Source organism: Triticum urartu, chromosome 4A, assembly GCF_056163025.1.
Source record: "Triticum urartu cultivar PI428250 chromosome 4A, HENAU_Tu73, whole genome shotgun sequence".
Lineage (NCBI taxonomy): Eukaryota > Viridiplantae > Streptophyta > Magnoliopsida > Poales > Poaceae > Triticum > Triticum urartu.
The window spans coordinates 549,708,811-549,729,322 of NC_141876.1; the positions used below are offsets into that span (position 1 = coordinate 549,708,811).

Consider the following 20,512-nt stretch of genomic DNA (forward strand, 5'->3'; position numbering starts at 1 on the left):
CAAACTCATAACTCAGAAAATCCCCTTTTGATCAGATCGTAGGAACATGATCTTATTGTTATGATGATTCTTAACTTCACTCTGAAATCGCTTGAACTTTTCAAACGTTTCAGACTTGTGCTTCATTAAGTAGATATACCTATATCTACCCAAATCATCAGTGAAGATGAGAAAATAGCGATATCCACCGCACGCTTCAATTCTCATTGGATCACACGCATCAGCATGCATGATTTCCAACAAGTCACTTGCCCGTTTCATTGTACCTGAAAACGGGGTCTTAGTCATCCTGCCCATGAGGCATGGCTTGCATGTGTCAAGTGATTCAAAATCAAGTGACTCCAAACATCCATCGACATGGAGTTTCTTCATGCATCTTACGCCAATATGACCTAAGCGGCAGTGCCACAAGAAAGTGGTACTATCATTATTAACTCTACATCTTTTGGCGTGAACATGTGTATTACCACGACCGAGATTCAATGAACCATTCACATAGGGTGCATGACCATGAAAGGTATTATTCATGTAATCAGAATAACCATTATTCCCTAACTTAAATGAATAACCGTATTGCAATGAACATGATCTAATCATATTCATGCTCAATGTAGACACCTGATAACATTTATCTAGGTTCAATACTAATCCCGAAGGCAGATGGAGTGTGCGATGGGGATCTCATCAACTTTGGAAACACTTCCAACACACATCGTCACCTCGCCCTTAGCCAGTCTCCGTTTAGTCCGTAGCTTTTGCTTCAAGTCACCATTAATAGCAACTGAACCGGTATCCAATACCCAGGTGCTACCAGGAGTACTAGTGAGGTACACATTAATAACACGTATATACTTTGTTGAAGTTGCCAGCCTTCTTATCTACCATGCATTTGGGGTAATTCCGCTACCAGTGACCGTTCCCCTTACAATAGAAGCACTTAGTCTTGGGTTTGGGTTCAACCTTGGGTTCCTTCACTGGAGCGGCAACTGGTTTGCCATCCATGAAGTTTCCCTTCTAGCCCTTGCCCTTCTTGAAACCAGTGGTCTTGTTAAACCATCAACACTTGATGCTCCTTCTTGATTTCTACCTTTTGCGGTCTTAAGCACCGCGAACAGCTCTGGGATCAACTCCATCCCTTGCATGTCATAGTTCATCACGAAGATCTAGTAGCTTAGTGATAGTGTCTAGAGAACTCTATCAATCACTATCTTATCTGGAAGTTTAACTCCCACTTGATTTAAGTGATTGTAGCACCCAGACATTCTGAGCACATGCTCACTAGCTGAGCTATTCTCCTCCATCTTGTTGGCAAAAGAACTTGTCAGAGGTCTCATACCTCTCAACACGGGCATGAGCCTGAAATCCCAATTTCAGCTCTTGTAACATCTCATATGTTCTATGGCGCTCAAAACGTCATTGGAATCCCGATTCTAAGCTGTAAAGTATGGTGCACTAAACTATCATGTAGTCATCAGGATGTGTCTGTCAGGTGTTCACAACATCCACAGACGACGTTGTAGGGGTTTGCACATCGAGCGGTGCATCAAAGACGTAAGCCTTCTGTGTAGCAGTGAGGACACTCCTCGGACTACGGACCTAGTCCGCATCATTGCTTACAATATCTTTCAACTTAATCTTTCTCTAGGAACGTATTGAAACAGGGAGCTACAACGTGAGCTATTTATCTACAACATATTTGCGAAGACAATTTAGACTATGTTCATGATAATTGGGTTCATCTAATCAAATTATTTAATGAACTCCCACTCAAATAGACATCCCTCTAGTCATCTAAGTGAAACATGATCCGAATCGACTAGGCCGTGTCCGATCATCACGTGAGACGGACTAGTCATCAACGGTGAACATCTCATGTTGATCGTATCTTCTATACGACTCATGTTCGACCTTTCGGTCTTCCGTGTTCCGAGGCCATTTCTGTACATGCTAGGCTCGTCAAGTCAACCTAAGTGTATTGCGTGTGTAAATCTGGCTTACACCCGTTGTATTCGAACGTTAGAATCTATCACACCCGATCATCACGTGGTGCTTCGAAACAACGAACCTTCGCAACGGTGCACAGTTAGGGGGAACACTTTCTTGAAATTTTAGTGAGGGATCATCTTATTTAAGCTACCGTCGTTCTAAGCAAATAAGATGTAAAACATGATAAACATCACATGCAATCAAATAGTGACATGATATGGCCAATATCATTTTGCTCCTTATGATCTCCATCTTCGGGGCTCCATGATCATCGTTGTCACCGGCATGACACCATGATCTCCATCATCGTGCCTTCTTGAAGTTGTCTCATCATCTATTACTTCTACTACTATGGCTAACGCTTTAGCAATAAAGTAAAGTAATTATATGACGTTTATGTTGACACGCAGGTCATAAATAAATTAAGACAACTCCTATGGCTCCTGCCAGTTGTCATACTCATCGACATGCAAGTCGTGATTCCTATTACAAGAACATGATCAATCTCATACATCACATATATCATTCATCACATCCTTTTGGCCATATCACATCACAAGGCATATGCTGCAAAAACAAGTTAGACGTCCTCTAAATGTTGTTGCAAGTTTTTACGTGGCTGCTATAGGAGAACGTTTCTTACCTACGCCAAAACCACAACGTGATATGCCAATTTCTATTTACCCTTCATAAGGACCCTTTTCATCGAATCCGATCCGACTAAAGTGGGAGAGACAGACACCCGCTAGCCACCTTGCAACTAGTGCATGTCAGTCGGTGGAACCAGTCTCACGTAAGCGTACGTGTAAGGTCGGTCCGGGCCGCTTCATCCCACGATGCCGCCGAATCAAGATAAGACTAGTAACGGCAAGCAAATTGGCAATATCGACGCCCACAACTGCTTTGTGTTCTACTCGTGCATAGAAACTACGCATAGACCTAGCTCATGATGCCACTGTTGGGGATCGTCGCAGAAATCTAAAATTTTCTACGCATCACCAAGATCAATCTATGGAGTAATCTAGCAACGAGGGGAAGGAGAGTGCATCTACATACCCTTGTAGATCGCTAAGCGGAAGCATTGCAAGAACGTGGATGAAGGAGTCGTACTCGCAGCGATTCAGATCGCAGTTGATTACGATCTAGCGCCGAATGGACGGCGCCTCCGCGTTCAACACACGTACAGCCTGGGGACGTATCCTCCTTCTTGATCCAGCAAGGGGAGAGGAGAAGTTGAGGGAGAACTCCAGCAGCACGAAGGCATGGTGGCAATGGAGCTCGTGGTTCTCCAGCAGGGCTTCGCCAAGCACTATGGAGGAGGAGGAGGTGTAGGAGGAGGGAGGGCTGCCCCAGGGAAGAGGTGCGGCCGCCCTCTCTCTCCCTCACTATATATATGGGGAAGGGAGGAGGGGGAGGCGCCCTAGGGTTCCCTAGGGGAGGGGCGGCGGCCACAGGGGAAACCCTAGATGGGTTTGGGCGCCCCCACCCCCTAGGAAACTTGCCCCCCAAGCCGTGAGGGGCGGCTGCCCTAGGGGTGGCGCCCCCACCTCTCCTGGTTACATGAGATGGGGTGGGAGGGGCGCTCAGCCCCTTAGTGGGCTGATGTGCCCTCTCCCCTTGGCCCATAAGGCCCCCCAATGCTTGCCGGGGCCTCCGAAACCCCTTTCGGACACGCTGGTCATCACCTGGTACCCCCGGAACAATTCCGGACTCCAATACCCTTCGTCCAATATACCGATCTTCACCTCCGGACCATTCCGAAGCTCCTCATCATGTCCGGGATCTCATCCGGGACTCCGAACAACCTTCGGTAACCACATACTATTTCCCATAACAACTCTAGCGTCACTGAACCTTAAGTGTGTAGACCCTACGGGTTCGGGAACCATGCATACATGACCGAGACAACTCTTCGGCCAATAACCAATAGCGGGATCTGGATACCCATGTTGGCTCCAACATGTTCCACGATGATCTCATCGGATGAACCACGATGTCGAGGATTCAATCAACCCCGTATACAATTCCCTTTGTCCAGCGGTATTGTACTTGCCCGAGATTCGATCGTCGGTATCCAATACCTTGTTCAATCTCGTTACCGGCAAGTCTCTTTACTTGTTCCGTAACACATCATCCCGTGATCAACTCCTTGGTCACATTGTGCATATTATGATGATGTCCTACCGAGTGGGCCCAGAGATACCTCTCCGTTTACACGGAGTGACAAATCCCAGTCTCGATTCGTGCCAACCCAACAGACACTTTCGGAGATACCTGTAGTGTACCTTTATAACCACCTAGTTACGTTGTGACGTTTGGCACACCCAAGGCACTCCTACGGTATCCGGGAGTTGCACAATCTCATGGTCTAAGGAAATGATACTTGACATTAGAAAAGCTTTAGCAAACGAACTACACGATCTTGTGCTAGGCTTAGGATTGGGTCTTGTCCATCACATCATTCTCCTAATGATGTGATCCCATTGTCAACGACATCCAATGTCCATGGTCAGGAAACCGTAACCATCTTATTGATCAACGAGCTAGTCGACTAGAGGCTTACTAGGGACATGGTGTTGTCTATGTATCCACACATGTATCTGAGTTTCCTATCAATACAATTCTAGCATGGATAATAAACGATTATCATGAACAATGAAATATATACAATAATAACTAATGTATTATTGCCTCTAGGGCATATTTCCAACAAATAGCAGCCGCCCGCTGACATCCCCCGCAGTCGTAACGGGAGTGTCGTGGACGGTGTCACGTCGCGGACGCGACGGCGGCGCTAGGGTTTTGATCGGTTAGGCTGATACCATGTTAGAAAGGACAGGGAGGGATGATTGACATAATGTGTTGGATGTATTATTGAGCATCGATGGTGAGTATATATTGAGTACAAGAGTTAAAGATGCCTTCTAAAAATAAGATAGAAACAATTGCTATCTAATTCTGGACAATCTCTAACTACCAAATATATCTCTAACAGTTATGTTGTGCCCCCATCTTGACTTATTTGGTCCCCTTTGCCCATTGATGTTCAACGGATTCTCTCAATTTCAATCTCGCAACATGATATGTCAGATTTCATTGCTGGGAGTTATACGAAAAGTAATATGTTCTCAGTTCGGTCTGCTTATTTTGTGGAGTGGGATCATCAGTATGGAAGTAAACTAAGACATTTTAATGGGATGGGGCGAACCTGAGTAAATTCTATTTGGAGTAAGATATGAAAGTTATCATGTCCGGCAAAAGTCAAAATTTTTATATGGCATATATTACATGGAACGCTTCCATGCCGGGTTACGCTTGCAAATAGACATATAAAGGTTATGCCCATTTGTCCTACTTGCTCTGAGGGTTCCAAAGATACAAAGCATATGCTTTTCCTTTGCAGTAAAGCAAATGAGGTTTGGACAAGGCTTGGATAGATGATATCAATGATAAAGCTTGCGAGGTTGACCTTGCTAAAGATGCGGTGTTTGAGTACCTACTACTTCTGACAGACTAATAATTGAGGATAATAGGTTATCACAATATGCGTGAAATGATTGCTGTCTCAACCTGGTATCTATGGTGGGAAAGACAGAAGTTAGTGCACAAGGAGACAACTCAGAATGCACTTCAGATTTCAATGGGGATTCTAGCCCTTACGTCAAACTTCGTAAATGCATCATCCCCAAGGCTTCTATGAAAAAGGGGGTTGGTCATGTCCTTCTAGGGGTTTTGTGAAACTTAACGTTGACGCTTCTTTTGACCACGATCTACTTAGGGGCACGATGGTGATTGATACCATGAAGAACGAAGGACAGTCGGCGGGTGCGGCGGCGGAAATTTTAGACGATTGTTTTCATTATGCTTGTGATTTCGTTGATATTAGATTCGAACATTGTAACATAGAAGCAAATAAAGTAGCTCATGAGCTTGCGAGTTTAGCGAGATTTTTGTTGATTTCTGATTGGTTTGAGGAACCTTCAAATAAAATTATAATGATCCTCACAAACAATGTGCTTTTTATCTCTAATGAATAAAGTTTTGGTTTATCTCAAAAAAATATTTGGTCCCTGTTGCACTTTCTTTGGTTTTCCGTTTAAACATTTGAACCTTGAGCCTTGTTGTGGTTGGATGCTTGGTGTGATTTGTTATAACAGTTTTGCTAATAGCGGGGAAACCCTTTTTCGTCTAATCTCAAGCAGAAACTACCACCTTGTTTGGTAGCCTGCATGATCCTGTCATAGTGTTCCCCCCTGAGACATGTTAAGTACAGACATGCTGAGTACATACAACTGCAGTTGTTTGGTAGCCTGCATGTGTACGGACATGCTGAGTTGAGACTTTGTTTGGTAGCATGTATCTGTCAGGACATGCTGGGCTTAGACTTTGTTTGATAGGCTGTATCTGAGATGGTTAGGATACCATAATTACAAATACATGATAAAAATTCATGTGCACAATTCAAAGGGTTCTTGGCAGCATACATCATTTGACCAACATTTCGACAATATGTAAATATGAAGAAAAAAATACCACTTAAAATATTTAGACATATATATTTGTCGGCAATTATTAATTTATTTTCAATAATAAATACATAATGTTGTTCATTCTTAAAAAAATCTGTGAATCAACACGACATCTTCTCGCAAACAAAAAGAATGAACATGTGAAAATTGGTAGGTGTATTTTATATAGAGGCAAAATTGCATAGCATGCGTGCTTGATTTTTTGTGACATAGATACAAATACACTTAAAGAAATCTTGTGGCATCGAACGACAACAGACATGTTGAACTATTTAAGAACCATGTTATTAAGAAAAGTAACTTGGTTGAACCAATAAATCTTTAGATCCATATTACATATAGTCTCATTCCAAATTCAACTTATTAAAGGGATAGTTCTCAAAAAGCACCAACTAACATCAACTCAAACAAGATCAGGATTCTTCTCCAAGATACGCTTGAACGATGCTTTGAGGACTTTCTCATCCATCTTCACAAAATTAAGGCCTTTTCCCTTATGTTCGGTCAGATAATCTAAAACAGCCAACCGCTTAGCAAGATCATACTCAACAAGGTCCATTACAGCCTTGTACAACTCAGGGTGTGTTTCAGTATGACATGTGTTGTTGATAGCACTTGCAATCTCACGCACAGCATCAGACATGTTGTTAACCTGGATTGAGTCTTCCTCAGTCATAACAGATGTCCTCTTCCTCTTCTTAGTTGTACTAGGAGAAGGATCATTAGTTTCACTAGCACCAACAAATACGAACTTAGCCCCAACAGGACCATTCACAAATCCCTCGCCACTTGTTCCTTGCCCCTCCACAACAATGGGTTTTCCTTTGCCCTCCAGAGCCCATTGAAAACCTCCCAGTGGCGAGCTTATCAGCGAAGCAAAGTTCCATATAATTGTAGTGCTCAAGTGGTGTGTTCAGTAATTCAGCATTCGTTGGATGGTCCTACAAAATAAAACGACATTTCAACATTTAAGCAACATAAGTAACTAATTTCAGCACAAAGAGTAACTTGTTTCAGCACCATTTCATCAATGAAGTAATCCATTTGAGCATTTAAAAAAATTGCAATCATACCTGAGTGTGGCCTAAATAGTGTTGCTCTTCTAGGACTATCATTTTCTTGTCATCGTCCCAAAGTGCACCACTTAATCCACGGAGATGAACAATTCTTTGCCACCTAGTCCGCCACTTGCGAAGATGATTGTGCACCTGGGTGTTACTCACATCATAGCCAACAAAAGCGGTCAAAGCCTTTGCAACTTTCATTTTATCGGCCTCCTTGAATCCTTTGTCAGTCCTAACACCTTTTGCTGCTACATCTGCAAGACCTTTCAACATGATAGCAGACATAGGCGGGGTCCAATTCATGACCTTTGGGGCCTTCTTGGCTTTAGCACCAAGATCCGGAATCTCTTGCACGTAATTATCCATCTACAACATATATTCCAGGAATTAGTAACATATTCAAAATCCTAGGTTTGACTTTTTTCAACATTTCGTTATAACAGTGCAACGCTACAATATAAACATTCCAACAATTAAAAAACAAATTTCAGTACATCAATATAACATCCACAAATTGTTTCACAATGCACCACTCAATTCAAATAGAGGGATTACAACACGAGTCACAACTCAATTATTAGGATTACAAGATCAAGTTTCAACACGATACATCAAATGTGTGCTGCCCTCCCCCCCTATTCGCCCACATCTGATTTGCTAACTGGTCCCTCTTATGAGCCCAAGAATTATTGTCATGGACTATATCATCTTCGTCGGTGGGTTCCGGGTTCCAAGTTTCCTCGGGAGGGAAATATTCATCCTCACCAAATTGAAGTACCCAGTTGTGGAAAATTGCACAAGCAATGACTACTTTTACTTGGGTCTTGAAAGGATGAAATGGCTTATTGTAAACAAACTTCCACCGATTTTTGTACGCACCGAAAGCCCTTTCGACCGATGTCCTCAAAGAAGAGTGTCTTAAGTTGAACAACTCTTTCTCATTTTGAGGATGATTCCCTCGCCCATACTCCTTCAAGTGGTACCTTGTGGCACGGTATGGTGGAAGAAAACCCGGTCTCACATCATACCCCGCATCAACAAGGTAAAATTTCCCTATGAAACAACAACTATTAGCTACAGGAGAAAAATATTTATGTATTTAGTTACAAGTCTAGTTTATTACCTATAGGAACTTTCAACCCATCATCCCTCTCCAATGCATTTGCAAGTATAAGGGCATCATGGGCTGAACCCTCCCACCCCGCAAGTACGTAGGTAAACTTTAGATCAAAGTCTACCGCGGTCATGACATTTTGGGTAGTCCCTTCTTTTCTACCCCTAAAGGCAGCCGAGATCCTTCTTGGGACTCTAGCAAGCACATGAGTTCCATCAATTGCTCCAACACAATCCTAATTAATGAAGACAAATATTTGTTATTCATAAGTCTCATCAATTTTTTGACCTTATTTGGAAACAAGATAATTTACCTTGAAATATGGATTGAAGCAGGTGCTTTGTTGTATTTTAGGGTGGCATCGATTGGAGGGAGGCCGAATCATCTCATCTCACAACTCTCCAACAGCATAAAGCACCGCCTTAAAATACCTACTAATTACTTCAATAGATCTTCTAAAGATCGGTTGTAGTGTCCTAAACCTTTGGTTGTGCCCGACCACTAGAAGAAACATGGCTACTTGTTCCTCAATAGAAGTATGGATGCTATCCACCAACAATTCTCTCTCTCTAAGCAAAGTACACAAACGGAAAAAGGGAGCTTTTCTCATTCTAAGCTGATTTGAGCAATTTATGTCGCTAGAGTGATAAATGTATCTCAAGTTGGACTCCCTAGCTACGGCACGTTCAGCCATAGTACCCACAATTATCCCCGGGGTTTGTTCCCTAGCTCTTCTTAACACAAATGTCAGATAAGCACACAATGCGGCTACTAGACTGGCTCCTCTTACAATTAGTTGGCGTCATTTTCTAGCCAAGTCATCCATCTAAACAAATAGAAATACATGAGTGTTCCATGTTTGAAGAAAATAAATGGCAGATAAAGAAAAAAAATGTGATATCTTGCAAATTATACCAACTAAAAAATAAGCACGATTCACAAACAAATAACAAATAAGAAAATCAACACAAACTGTGATGAATGGGAAACATGATCTGCGTTTAGAAAAAAAATCAGTGCTATATAAACTAGCACCATCTCTCTCAAATGATACAACCTGAGCATCTAGCAGTCATGTCGTACTAGGAAAAGACATCTAGCAAAACAACTTGGACATCTACTGTATTTAAAAGATCAGTCTGTTATTAGTAAAAGAGTATGCCGATGCAACCTGGACATCTAGCAGTCATGACGTACTAGGAAAAGCCATCTAGCAAATCAACTACATCTATCGTATATGTCAAAGATCATTCTTTTCAATCGAAAAGAATAATGCAGATGCAACCTGGGAATCTAGCACCAAATATCAAAGGACAAACAAAAGAGAGGATAGCTTTTTTTTCTTCAAACATCAAACGCAGACATCTTCTAATCTATTTTCTCTCTCAAGGTCCATCTATTTCTCATTACGTGCTAGCTGATTATAAGCAGGAGGGTGGAAGATTGAGGAAGGAGTAGGAACGGGAGGGAGGACAGTAGAACGAGGAACAAGAGGTACAAGGGAATACCTTGCTAGGCGATGGCGATGGCGAGTTGGAGCAGCGGCGGCGCGCGGCGACCAGAAGATGACGAGGCGGCGAGGAGAGTACAGGATCACTGGGGAGTTGGGAGAGTTGGGGTAACCCTAGCGTTAGTGGGTCCAGATGGGAACCGGTGGGTTGGGCTCAGATTTTTCATGGGTTCGACCCATGCATGCTGACCAGCGAACCTCCTTTCACATGTTCTCTCCTGAGCATGGCTACGGGGGTATTCGGGGTGAGCAGAGCATAGCAGCTGAGGAGACCCCGCGCAGGGTACCAAACAACGAAAAGTGGTTCGATTAGGGAACATACAGGCTTATGCAGGCTACCAAAAACGCCTTACTGCGAGTTCATCGTCGATGGCTGTCGCCGCCGCTCGTCGCCGCCTGTGGCGCGGGATGCAAACTGCAGCCGCCGCCACCACCGCGTCAGGCGAGGAGCTGTACGCGTCCCTGCTCTCGCGCCTGGTGGCGGAGCCGGAGTGCCGCGTGAAGGCCACCATGGAGGAGGCGACCTCCTCGGTCCCGCACCGCGACGGCGCCTTCTGGGAGCCCCTTGCCGCGACCCTCCTCCGCGCGTCCTACCCAGCCAAGGCGCACCTCGTGAGCTCCTCATACCCTGTATTTCCAGTTCCAATCCATTTGTGATTTCTTCATAGTTCTATTTAGTACTAGCATTCGAGATCCCGAAAGCTCTCACAAGAACAACAGCAGAAATCAAACAAGGAAATGGAATTTCAGGCAGGATTTCCGGGTTCGTATTGATAAGTTAGAGAAATTCCCCAGATTCAGAAACAGATCAACTAGGTTTACTCCTTACACTGGAGAAATAGCAAACCAAGTCACCAGGCGATATTTCAACTCTTTTCCACCCCGTGTTTTATAGCCGACAGGTTTACTAAGGTAACAATCCTAACTGAAAGATAAAAGTAACTAAATATGGGCAATTAACAGCCAACACAACGACTTGGTAAGAGGGTGACTCTAGCACCGTGGATTTTAACTCGTCTGGTTAACCTGTCAAAGTGGTATGCTCTTGTTTCTTCAGAACAGATAGTTCAGGCGAAGAGGGGGGATTCAAAGATGCAGGCTGACATCTTTGTTCATAGTTTTATTTAGTAGAAGCGGTAGAGAAACCCCCCTGCCCCCTTCTCCCACGTGTTAGAATCAGATCTGCGATGCATGTGGTGGCTTGAGGTATAGCAGATATAGCTTAGTCTATAGCCAATATGATCAGCGAGTTTTGTGTGGTAGTTTTTCCGGATTCATGAGATTTCTTCTTTGTATTTGTAATGACAGATCTTTATTAGGTGAACTAATATGAGACTAACATTGGATCAGGTCTTGGAATGGAAGCTAGAGAAGCTACTAAAGGAAGGGGTTAATAGTTATAATTGTGAACCCTACTCGACAATAATCCGTTTCTGTGGAGAGACAGGGAATGCAGCTCTTGGAATGAGAGTCTTTGAGTGTGCAGAGGCACAGGGAATTCAACTGAACACTGGCATTTTCAATGCCCTTATTAAAACTTTCTTGTCTGTCGGAGATCTCCTTGCTGCAGTGACCTTATACGAGACCATGGAAGGAATAGAGGACTCCAAACCTGACCGTGCTACATATGATGCATTCATATCTGCATTTTCGCGACTCCGAAGTGGCGATGCTATGATGAGCTGGTACTTGGCTACAAAGAATGCAGGGTTTATTCCGGGTACTCAAGCTTTCGAATCTTTGATAGTGGGATTTATTCTGTTGAACAAGCTAGATGATGCTGAGTTGGTCTTCGAAGAAATGGTTTCATTTGAAATGAAGCCAACCTGTACTATTTTGGAGGCCAAGCTTGAGGTGCTTTCTAGAACAGAAGAGGTTAATAGGGTCAAAAGTTTCATAAAACTTGTCAGTGATGGCAACTGGGAGTTGAATAAAGCTCTGGTTGACAGACTAACAAGACTATGCCTGGATGGAGGTGAAATTGATGTAATGGAGCAGCTGCTCGCCCTAATACAAAAAGAAGCACACTTTAGTTCTGTAACTCAACTGCATTGTGGAATTATCAGGTTCTATGCTAGTGCAGATCTCTTGTCAGATATGGAACATGCAATAGACCAGATGTTGGATGATGGCATGATGTTTCTGTGCCCAGAGGATGTTGAGGCTGTTATTTGTTCATATTTTCGTCACAGGGCCTTTGATAGGTTGGAGATCTTTTTAAACCGCATCCAAAGTTTGTACATGCTCACCCGCTCTAGCTATGATATATTAGTTGCTGGATTTCGGAGGTTTGACTTGCATCAAAGACTTGAGGCAACCATAAAAGATATGAGGGAAGCTGGATTTGCATGATGTTCCAAAAAAGTATGTACACTGGCTTCCTTTGTTTGGTATTTCCAGAAGTTATAAATGAAGTGCATCGAACTATCAACATCAGATCTTGGTGCCACTTTTCGTAGCTCTAATTGGGTTTAGGAACGATCTCTCGACAGGCACAGTATCATGTTGATTATTTATCTATTTAACCAAGACGTCACAAAGCTGTAGTGTATAGAATATGTGGCGGTTTGTGTAGCGGGGATGGGTTTTAACCCTCACTCTGCAGACCAGTGAGAGGTTTTTTGCTTCCTAACATGCCATTTAGGTACTTAGTTGTTGTATCTTACAGGCACATTATCATGTTTTTGCTGTAAGATGTTTCACATTTCACCTTGTTAGGCTCGAAGTTCTTAAAGCCAGCCCTCCTGATTGTAAAAGATATTCTGATAGATAGTATGATTTATTTATTTTCCCCGAAAAGGGGATAACCCCGGCCTCTGCATCATATAGTATGATTTTGATAGCCCTTGTCTGAAGTATTTTGCATAAATACACTTCCATTCTTTTCTTTTTCATGTAGTATAACATACTTAAGGAGTACTTCACTGGTCCATTTGACCAAATGAGACCCTTTTACTAAAACAGTAAGATAAACTACACTTTGCTACTGTGAAACCATCTGATGTACTTACATAGCAGACATAGTAACATAATCAACTAGCTAGGAAGATAATCTGAGGTGAGTTAGATTCATCTTTTTCCTTGTGGGACACCTTGTCATCAAGAAGCCGTATTTCTATAGTTTCCTTGCTAGCCTCTCTTAGTTGCCAAAGTCAAATAAATATGTATCGTTTCCAGCTGGCCGGCTGTTTATCTTTAGATGGGTTGGCTGGTAATTGGTGGATTAAGACGTACGAAAGAGGTTGCTATATAGCCAGGACCCAGTATATAAGCCACGTTGTTGCTTTGTTTGTGTGGTATCATGCTGAAGGAAGGGATACTAGATAATATCTGGTCTTTAGTTCCGCTAACTTGTTTTAATTCTTCCAGGGTCTAATTCGTGGGTATTTTCAGTATTAAGTAGTCACTTCCGATGGAACCACAGATGACACAAACCATCTCATAGGGTCTTACTTTGACCATCGATTTGATCAAGAAAATATATGTTATATGCCACAATAAGTATACCATTAGAGTCGTATTTGAAAGAAGTTTCCAATGGTATATTTTTTGTGGCATAAACATATATTTTATTGCTAAAATCTATGGACAAAATTAGACCCAAATTACAAGGTGGCCTTGTATACTTGTAATGGATGAATGGAGAGAATCTATCCATATAACATTAGTTATATCCTTAAATCTTAATCCTTTCCATGTAACGTATTTTGCAGCAGGATAGGACTAATCGCAATCCAGCATGCATCAACTACCAGTATGGTGCAGAATTTGGTGAAGAGCAAAAAGGATAAAAATGCATTGCAAATTTGTGAGAAAAAATAGCATAGAATTAATATATATGCAACTCCATACTTGAGCGCAATAATGGTTGCTTGTGCCATTATTTTGTATGTAGATGGTTAATAGCAAAGAAAACAAAAATGGACCCCGTTTGGATGAGAAGATAAATAATTTGATATTGGCTGAGTAATATTTTTGCATCTGTTCGAATTTAAAGATTCAGGCAAATAATTCTGACATTCTTGACCTCTCATAATCTAAGACATCAAGCTCTAGGTGAGATAGACATTCAGATATTTAATAGCTCTGGTAGTTATAGAATACAAGCCAATAACTGACTTCAACTCGGTTAGTTACAGAGGTAAATGGCGTGTAGAAACCGAATAACACCCGAGGAATCAAATGATTCCTAGATAGAACCATAGAAGTATGGGTTCTCAAGTATACTTTAGGTTTGGCATAATTGGGTCCTCGATACTGCATCTGTTAAATCATCACATAATCTATCACATTGTGCTCATGGCGGTAACACGTCCTAAGGTGAGCACCCACCTCCTTGATGCCTAAGTGTCGACTAAGCGAGGTGGGCAAAATTGTAAGGTGCTGCCAGGGCGCCTTGTCACCCAAGCGTCCAAGATGGGACGCCTTAATAACAATGATCTATCATTTGCTAATGGATAAGATGCGCATTGCACAACATGTTGACTGAATTATCAAAATCGTCATTTTTAGGAGGGAAAAAGGGGTGTGAAATGTCTTACTTCCCCCCAAAAGAGACGAGGGGGCAGCTAGAAGAGAGAAGAGAAGTGGGACATATAACAGGCAGGTTGGCTCAGTTAGTCAAATGTGGCAACAATTCCTACCAAGTGCTGTGTCCAGATCCAAATTTTCCTTTCAGTTTTGTGTGGTCCCAGAAGAATATCAATGCCTTTATGAAGTTGTAGGTAGAAGTAGAACCAACATACACTTGGCTTCACACTGTAGCCTATTTAAATATATTAGATTTGAATTGTTGGACCAACCAATTAGCCCTATCTCTCTGCATAATATGTGCCAAATAAGGCCGGCTCTTAGAGCTTCACGACTTTTGGACATCGGATCTTCTCTCATCGTGACCTCAGCCGCCCATTTCCATGGGTGAAGAGTAAATACCCTAGCAGTGACTACACGGTGAAAAAACACTCGCCCGCATCGCCCCACCTGTAGCTTACCTTCCATACTTCCTTTTGACCATTTTATTACTAAAAGTGTCGATTGATTTGCATTGCTACAATGCAAATCGTTTGCCTTTGCTTTTATCACCTACTAAACCATGCTGGTATGGTGTTCAGGCATTTGCAGTCAATGTCACTTACTGACTTGGGAACATGGTGATCAAGTTGTTCTCTTTGATATGTCATGATCATGATCATGGCGTGTTTTTTTAGTAAAAGGGGTTCCCCTGACTTCCATGAAGAGAAACCAAGTTTTGACATCCAACCACATCAATCCAACTACCTCACGCAGCAAAAGACCACCATAAGAAGAAAAAGGATAGACAACCAGGTGGGAGGAGGAGAAAAGGAAACATTCCATGTAAAACCAAGGGCAACAACAGCAGGAAGAGAAAGCTACAGGTTTTAGCACAATCTTGGAATCTCCCAGCATTGAAGATTTCAGCAGTGATGTGTTCCAGCATTTTCGTGCAGCGGAGCAGTGCGATAGTCTTTTTCCTTTGAGGAAAAAAACTATCGCACTGCTTGCGTCCTCCCTCCGCTGCAAAACACTTAAATGTTCATGCTACTGCCCCATCTTCCAACTAGATAAAAAAAATCTGAAGCTACATGCATTACAAAAATTACCCAATGCATGGGTGGTCTCATGCATATTACCAGGTCCCACGGTGACTCTTCCTCCATCAGTCATGTTGTTCGGTTTTTCCTCATAGCACACACTCTCTCTCTTACCTTTGTCACCTGGAGGACCACACTTTTTGGCGAAGAACCTAGCTCCTATGCAAGCTACACCAGGCCTCTGCAAGCTATAGTCTTTTTCATCGATTTTCTCCACGGCAGCATGCATCTGATGTGGAACCATGGGGCAGCTGTCCAAGCTGGACCATTGGCCATGCCCTTACTCTCCATATTCCCCAAAGAGCACCAGCTGCAGGTTTTTAAGTGCTGATCAATGCCTTGCATTCCTAACGTACCTGGCCAAAGGGCAAATATGATTGATGTTTTAATTTCATCGTATCCATAAAAAAGACAGGTGGGTCTTAACACACCAGAGGAAAGTTTTGATTCTAAGTGGGATCTTAACACTTTGCGAAAAAAGTGGGATCTTAACACACCGCATGAATCTATAAGAGCATGTACAACCATAGTTGCCTAATATGAGTCCCTATACGCCCGCGGACGCGTCGCTGGCAGTAACTGGACAATCCCATTTTTCTTTGTCCACAACCGTAGTCCCCATATGCCCGCACCAAATCCATACAACGCATGTAACAACGTAAACAAAACAACATAGATCAACATCCAACGAGATAAAACTTGCCCTTGTGGCACCTCCACGTCGATCCATCTACTCCGTGTACGCACCCGCGTCAGGAGGATCGTCGTCGTCTTTGTCCGTGTTGGTGGTGCCACTCTTCGATGCCAAGGAGAAGTAGCCGAACAGGCGGAAGATGGTGCGGGACTGATCGCTCGTGTGACGAGCCGCCTTGGCGGTGGAGAACTCCTTCTCCCCCGCGAGGCACTCAGATGCTTCGAACCCGAGCAGGAGCGCCGTCGTGTTTTTGTGCTGTATGGACCTGATGTCCAACTCCGCCGTGGTCAGCGATCGGCGCATGACCTCACGGAGGAGCGCCTCCTCCGAGTCGAGGGAGGGGGGAGTGGGAATGCTGGTGGGAAGAAGCGGGTTCTGCCGCAACCACGGCCCGCCGCCGCTCGCACGGGGCCACCTTGGCCCCCATCTCTGGCATGCGTAGCCGCAGGGGAGCCACGTGCACGAGCACCGAATGCTGCCCAGGCGGTGCTAGCACTGGAGGGGAAGGGGAGACGTTCGCCCTGCTCTGGATCTGGAGCGACGCAGAGCAGGACAAGCGAGCGCGGGCCACATTGTGGCGGCGGGGCCCGAAGGAGCTGGCAGCGGACGCCATGGAGCTCGAGCTCCCACCGGTGTCCAACAACGAGTGCTGGATGGCGATGCGGAACCGCGAGCTCCTCGTTCGATGCATCACTGCCGGAGCCGGCGTCCTCCTCGTTGCCGGAGTCATGGCCGGACTTGGCCATGGCGGAGGGGCGGATGGATTGGGAGAGAGGAAGTGGAGGAGACGAGAGGACCGAGAGCGACTAGGGTTCGTCTGAGCGAATGAGTTTTTTGTGAGGAAGGTGGTGGGGCAGCATGGGCTAGACCGGACCGGTCCGACGTGGCGGCGGTGCCGAGCGCATCCAATGCCTCCATATATCCACCCAATATATAGACAAAATATGGGGATTGTCGGTTAGTCCGGGCGTTTGAGCCGGATTTAAGCAGCGGGGTTTGGTGCGACTTTTGCGTTCGGGCAGCCCGCCGGGGGGTTTGAGGTGGGTATGGGGGTGATCTTGGGCATTCTCTTCACATTCTGCATCGCCAAATAGAAGAACTGACATTGAACTCCCCTAAAGGAGAGTGTCCAGATCATTTTATCCTCCTCTTCACCACATGCAAAATCAACACACACAACGTTCAGGTTATTCCATTGTTCCAACGTTCACCTATTGGAGCTATTCTCATCTCATGCACCGCGACAACAGAAGTAGTGCGACAGTACTTCAGTTCACTCCTCTCAATATTCACTTTAGGAGAACGCTAGCCGGAAACCATTGGGGAGCTTGGCTCCATCTTGTGAGACGACTGATTGATGTTCAGTTTTCTCAATGACCTGATCAGTTGTGCTGGAAGCTAACTAAGAATGGAGAGTTTACGGTTAAATCCATGTATCTGGATGTTATCAACTCTAACTCTACTCCTAGTTCGAAACATGTTTGGAATGTCAAAATATCTTTGAGAGTTAAAATGTTTATGTGGTTTGTACACAAACAAGTCATTTTAACTAAGGACAACTTGGCAAAACGCAACTGGACTGGATCTACAAGATGTAGTTTTTGTGATCGGGATGAATCCATCAAACACCTCTTTCTTGACTGCCCGTTGGCAAAATTTTTATGGCGGACAATTCACATAGCCTTTAATATTACTCCTCCGAATAATATCAACACGTTATTTGGGACGTGGCTTGACGAGATAGATTCCGAAACAGCGAGACACATTCGTGTAGGAGTATGTGCTTTATTATGGGTAGTCTGGAACTGCAGAAATGATTTGGTCTTTAACAGAACAACAAATACTCATTTTTTGCAGGTTATCTTCCGAGCCAATGTGTTGATCCGTATGTGGTCGCTACTCACTCCGACGGAGGCCAGAGAGCATTTGGTTACTGGATCTATCCGATGGGAGATGGTAGCACGGATTATTTTCAACCGGTTTGGATGGCGGTTATGTAATAGGATAGGCAATTAGTTTTCCTATCTTTTTTTGCCAATCGGTTGTGGCTTTACTTTTACTCTTCTGCTCTTTGTGAGCATTTTTGGTTCTTTTGTTTGAGACTTCAAGGCCTCTATTGAACTTATTTGCCTATTAATAAATGTGGCCGTATGCTTTGTTCTGATGCAGAGGCCGGGGATCTTCCCCTTTCCAAAAAAAAATCAGGAGTAGTGTGTTCTCTATTCTTCCCATTCCCCACTTGAATTCTACAACAACTCCAGAAAAAGTTTTAAGCCAACTTCAACGTGCGGATTCAAATTGACATGGATTTCGTCCACCTTTTGTCCGCTTGGGTTACTAGTAGGGTTGGCATCCGCCCCTTGTCTATGCATTTCTGGGCAGTGCGCCAATTGGTCGACCCATTTGGTCCGCCCGTCCATTTTAGTCGAATTTTCCACGACCAATATAACATGTGAATGAAACATTATAAATTATTAAACAAATAAAAGTGACATAGTTTATACTAATAAAGAAATATCACATAGTTTACAACCAAATGAATTTAAAATTGTACCAAAGACATTAGAAGAAAAAGAGTACATACAACTATTGGTTTCCTATGGAGTCTACATATGCTCAACCAAATTATTTAAGTTGAATGTGAGTTGTCTAATTACACATTTCTTGATGAAATTGAATGAACTGTGCATATGTTGCCGTTCCAGTCTCAAGTTCAACATTTTCACCCTGAAAATCCCACCCTTGGTCATAGAGGCTCTCATCACGCTCATCCTTTACGATCATGTTGTACATGATCACACAATCAGTCATCACCTCCCACATAGTCTGAGTGCTCCATGTTCTAGCAGGATGTCGAACAATAGCCCATCGAGATTTGAGCACACCAAAAACACGCTCCACATCCTTCCTAGTACCCTCTTATTCTTTAGAAACCAAGCCCTCTTCTCTCCTTAGGGATCGGAGATTGTCTTCACAATCATAGACCATCGAGGATAGATACCATCAGCTAGATAGTATCTCTTGTTATATTGGTGGCCATTGATCTCAAAGTTGACATATGGGAACTTGCATTCTGAAAGCCTAGTGAACATCGGAGAGCGCTGAAGCACGTTGATGTCATTGTGAGAACCTGCCATGCCGAAGAAAGAGTGACAAATCCGTAGATCTTGTGATGCAACAACTTCAAGTATGACCGTGCAAAAGCTTTAACATGTCCCTTATACTACCCCTGCCAGGAAAATGGAGAGTTATTCCACTTCTAGTGCATACAATCTATGCTTCCAAGCATTCTTGGAAATACTCTCGATTCATTGACCGCTAACAACCGGGCTATATCTGCAACATTTGGTTGTCTCAAGTACTCCGGGCCAAACACGACCATCACAGTTTTGCAGAATCAGTACAATGCCTCAAGGCATGTGGACTCATTCATGCCTACGTACTCATTAACAAGATCATTGGGAATTACATATGCAAGCATGCGAACAACTGCGGTACATTTCTGATAAGAGGAGAAGCCGATCTTTCCAAGGGCATGCATTGGAATTAATCATTATACCCCATCACTCCCTCCTGAATATAGTTGAATAATGGTCTCATCATCAGGAACTGTCGCCGAAAAAGCTTGGTGTTAAATAGTGATTTTGTGAGATCGAAATAATCGTTGTAGAGTAGGACATGGCTGATCCCCTAAACAACGGCCGATGCCTTGCTATGTGGTCATTGACAATGACAATAGCAACCACAACATCATCATCGTCAGATGATTCTTGGGTCGATGATGAACATATGATGTTATTGTAAACAACTCATTTGAGCTATCCGCCATGATCCTTTGGAGTGATGAATCCATACCTTACTAGACATTGGAGGGCTTGTATGAGCCTCGTCCGGGCAACAGAATCAACCAAACACCTTGTGGGTGGCGAGGAGGCGGCCGTGGACAAGTCACGACCGGTGAAGGGTCTATTGGGGAACGCAGTATTTCAATTTTTTTACCTAC

General features: G+C 43.6%; 1 protein-coding gene and 2 pseudogenes across 2 annotated transcripts; 1 reads left to right on the top strand and 2 right to left on the bottom strand.

The window, feature by feature from the left end:
* Window positions 1–6,918: 6,918 nt before the first annotated feature.
* LOC147976551 (uncharacterized) lies at window positions 6,919–7,945 on the bottom strand (annotated as a pseudogene).
* A 1,037-nt stretch (window positions 7,946–8,982) lies between these two features.
* Window positions 8,983–9,519, bottom strand: LOC147976552 (uncharacterized; annotated as a pseudogene).
* Window positions 9,520–10,422: 903 nt separating this feature from the next.
* Window positions 10,423–14,150, top strand: LOC125552700 (pentatricopeptide repeat-containing protein At2g48000-like). Of its 2 annotated transcripts, XM_087518864.1 has the most exons (3): window positions 10,423–10,815; window positions 11,554–12,567; window positions 13,917–14,150. In XM_087518864.1, exons 1-2 carry the CDS (start codon window positions 10,573–10,575, stop codon window positions 12,553–12,555), a joined length of 1,245 nt encoding a protein of 414 aa, XP_087374990.1. In that variant the 5' UTR covers window positions 10,423–10,572; the 3' UTR covers window positions 12,556–12,567; window positions 13,917–14,150. The 2 variants fall into 2 exon arrangements, with proteins under 2 accessions (XP_087374990.1, XP_048572308.2); XM_048716351.2 differs by lacking the exon at window positions 13,917–14,150 and having other exon boundaries at window positions 11,554–13,244.
* The last annotated feature ends 6,362 nt before the right edge of the window (window positions 14,151–20,512 follow it).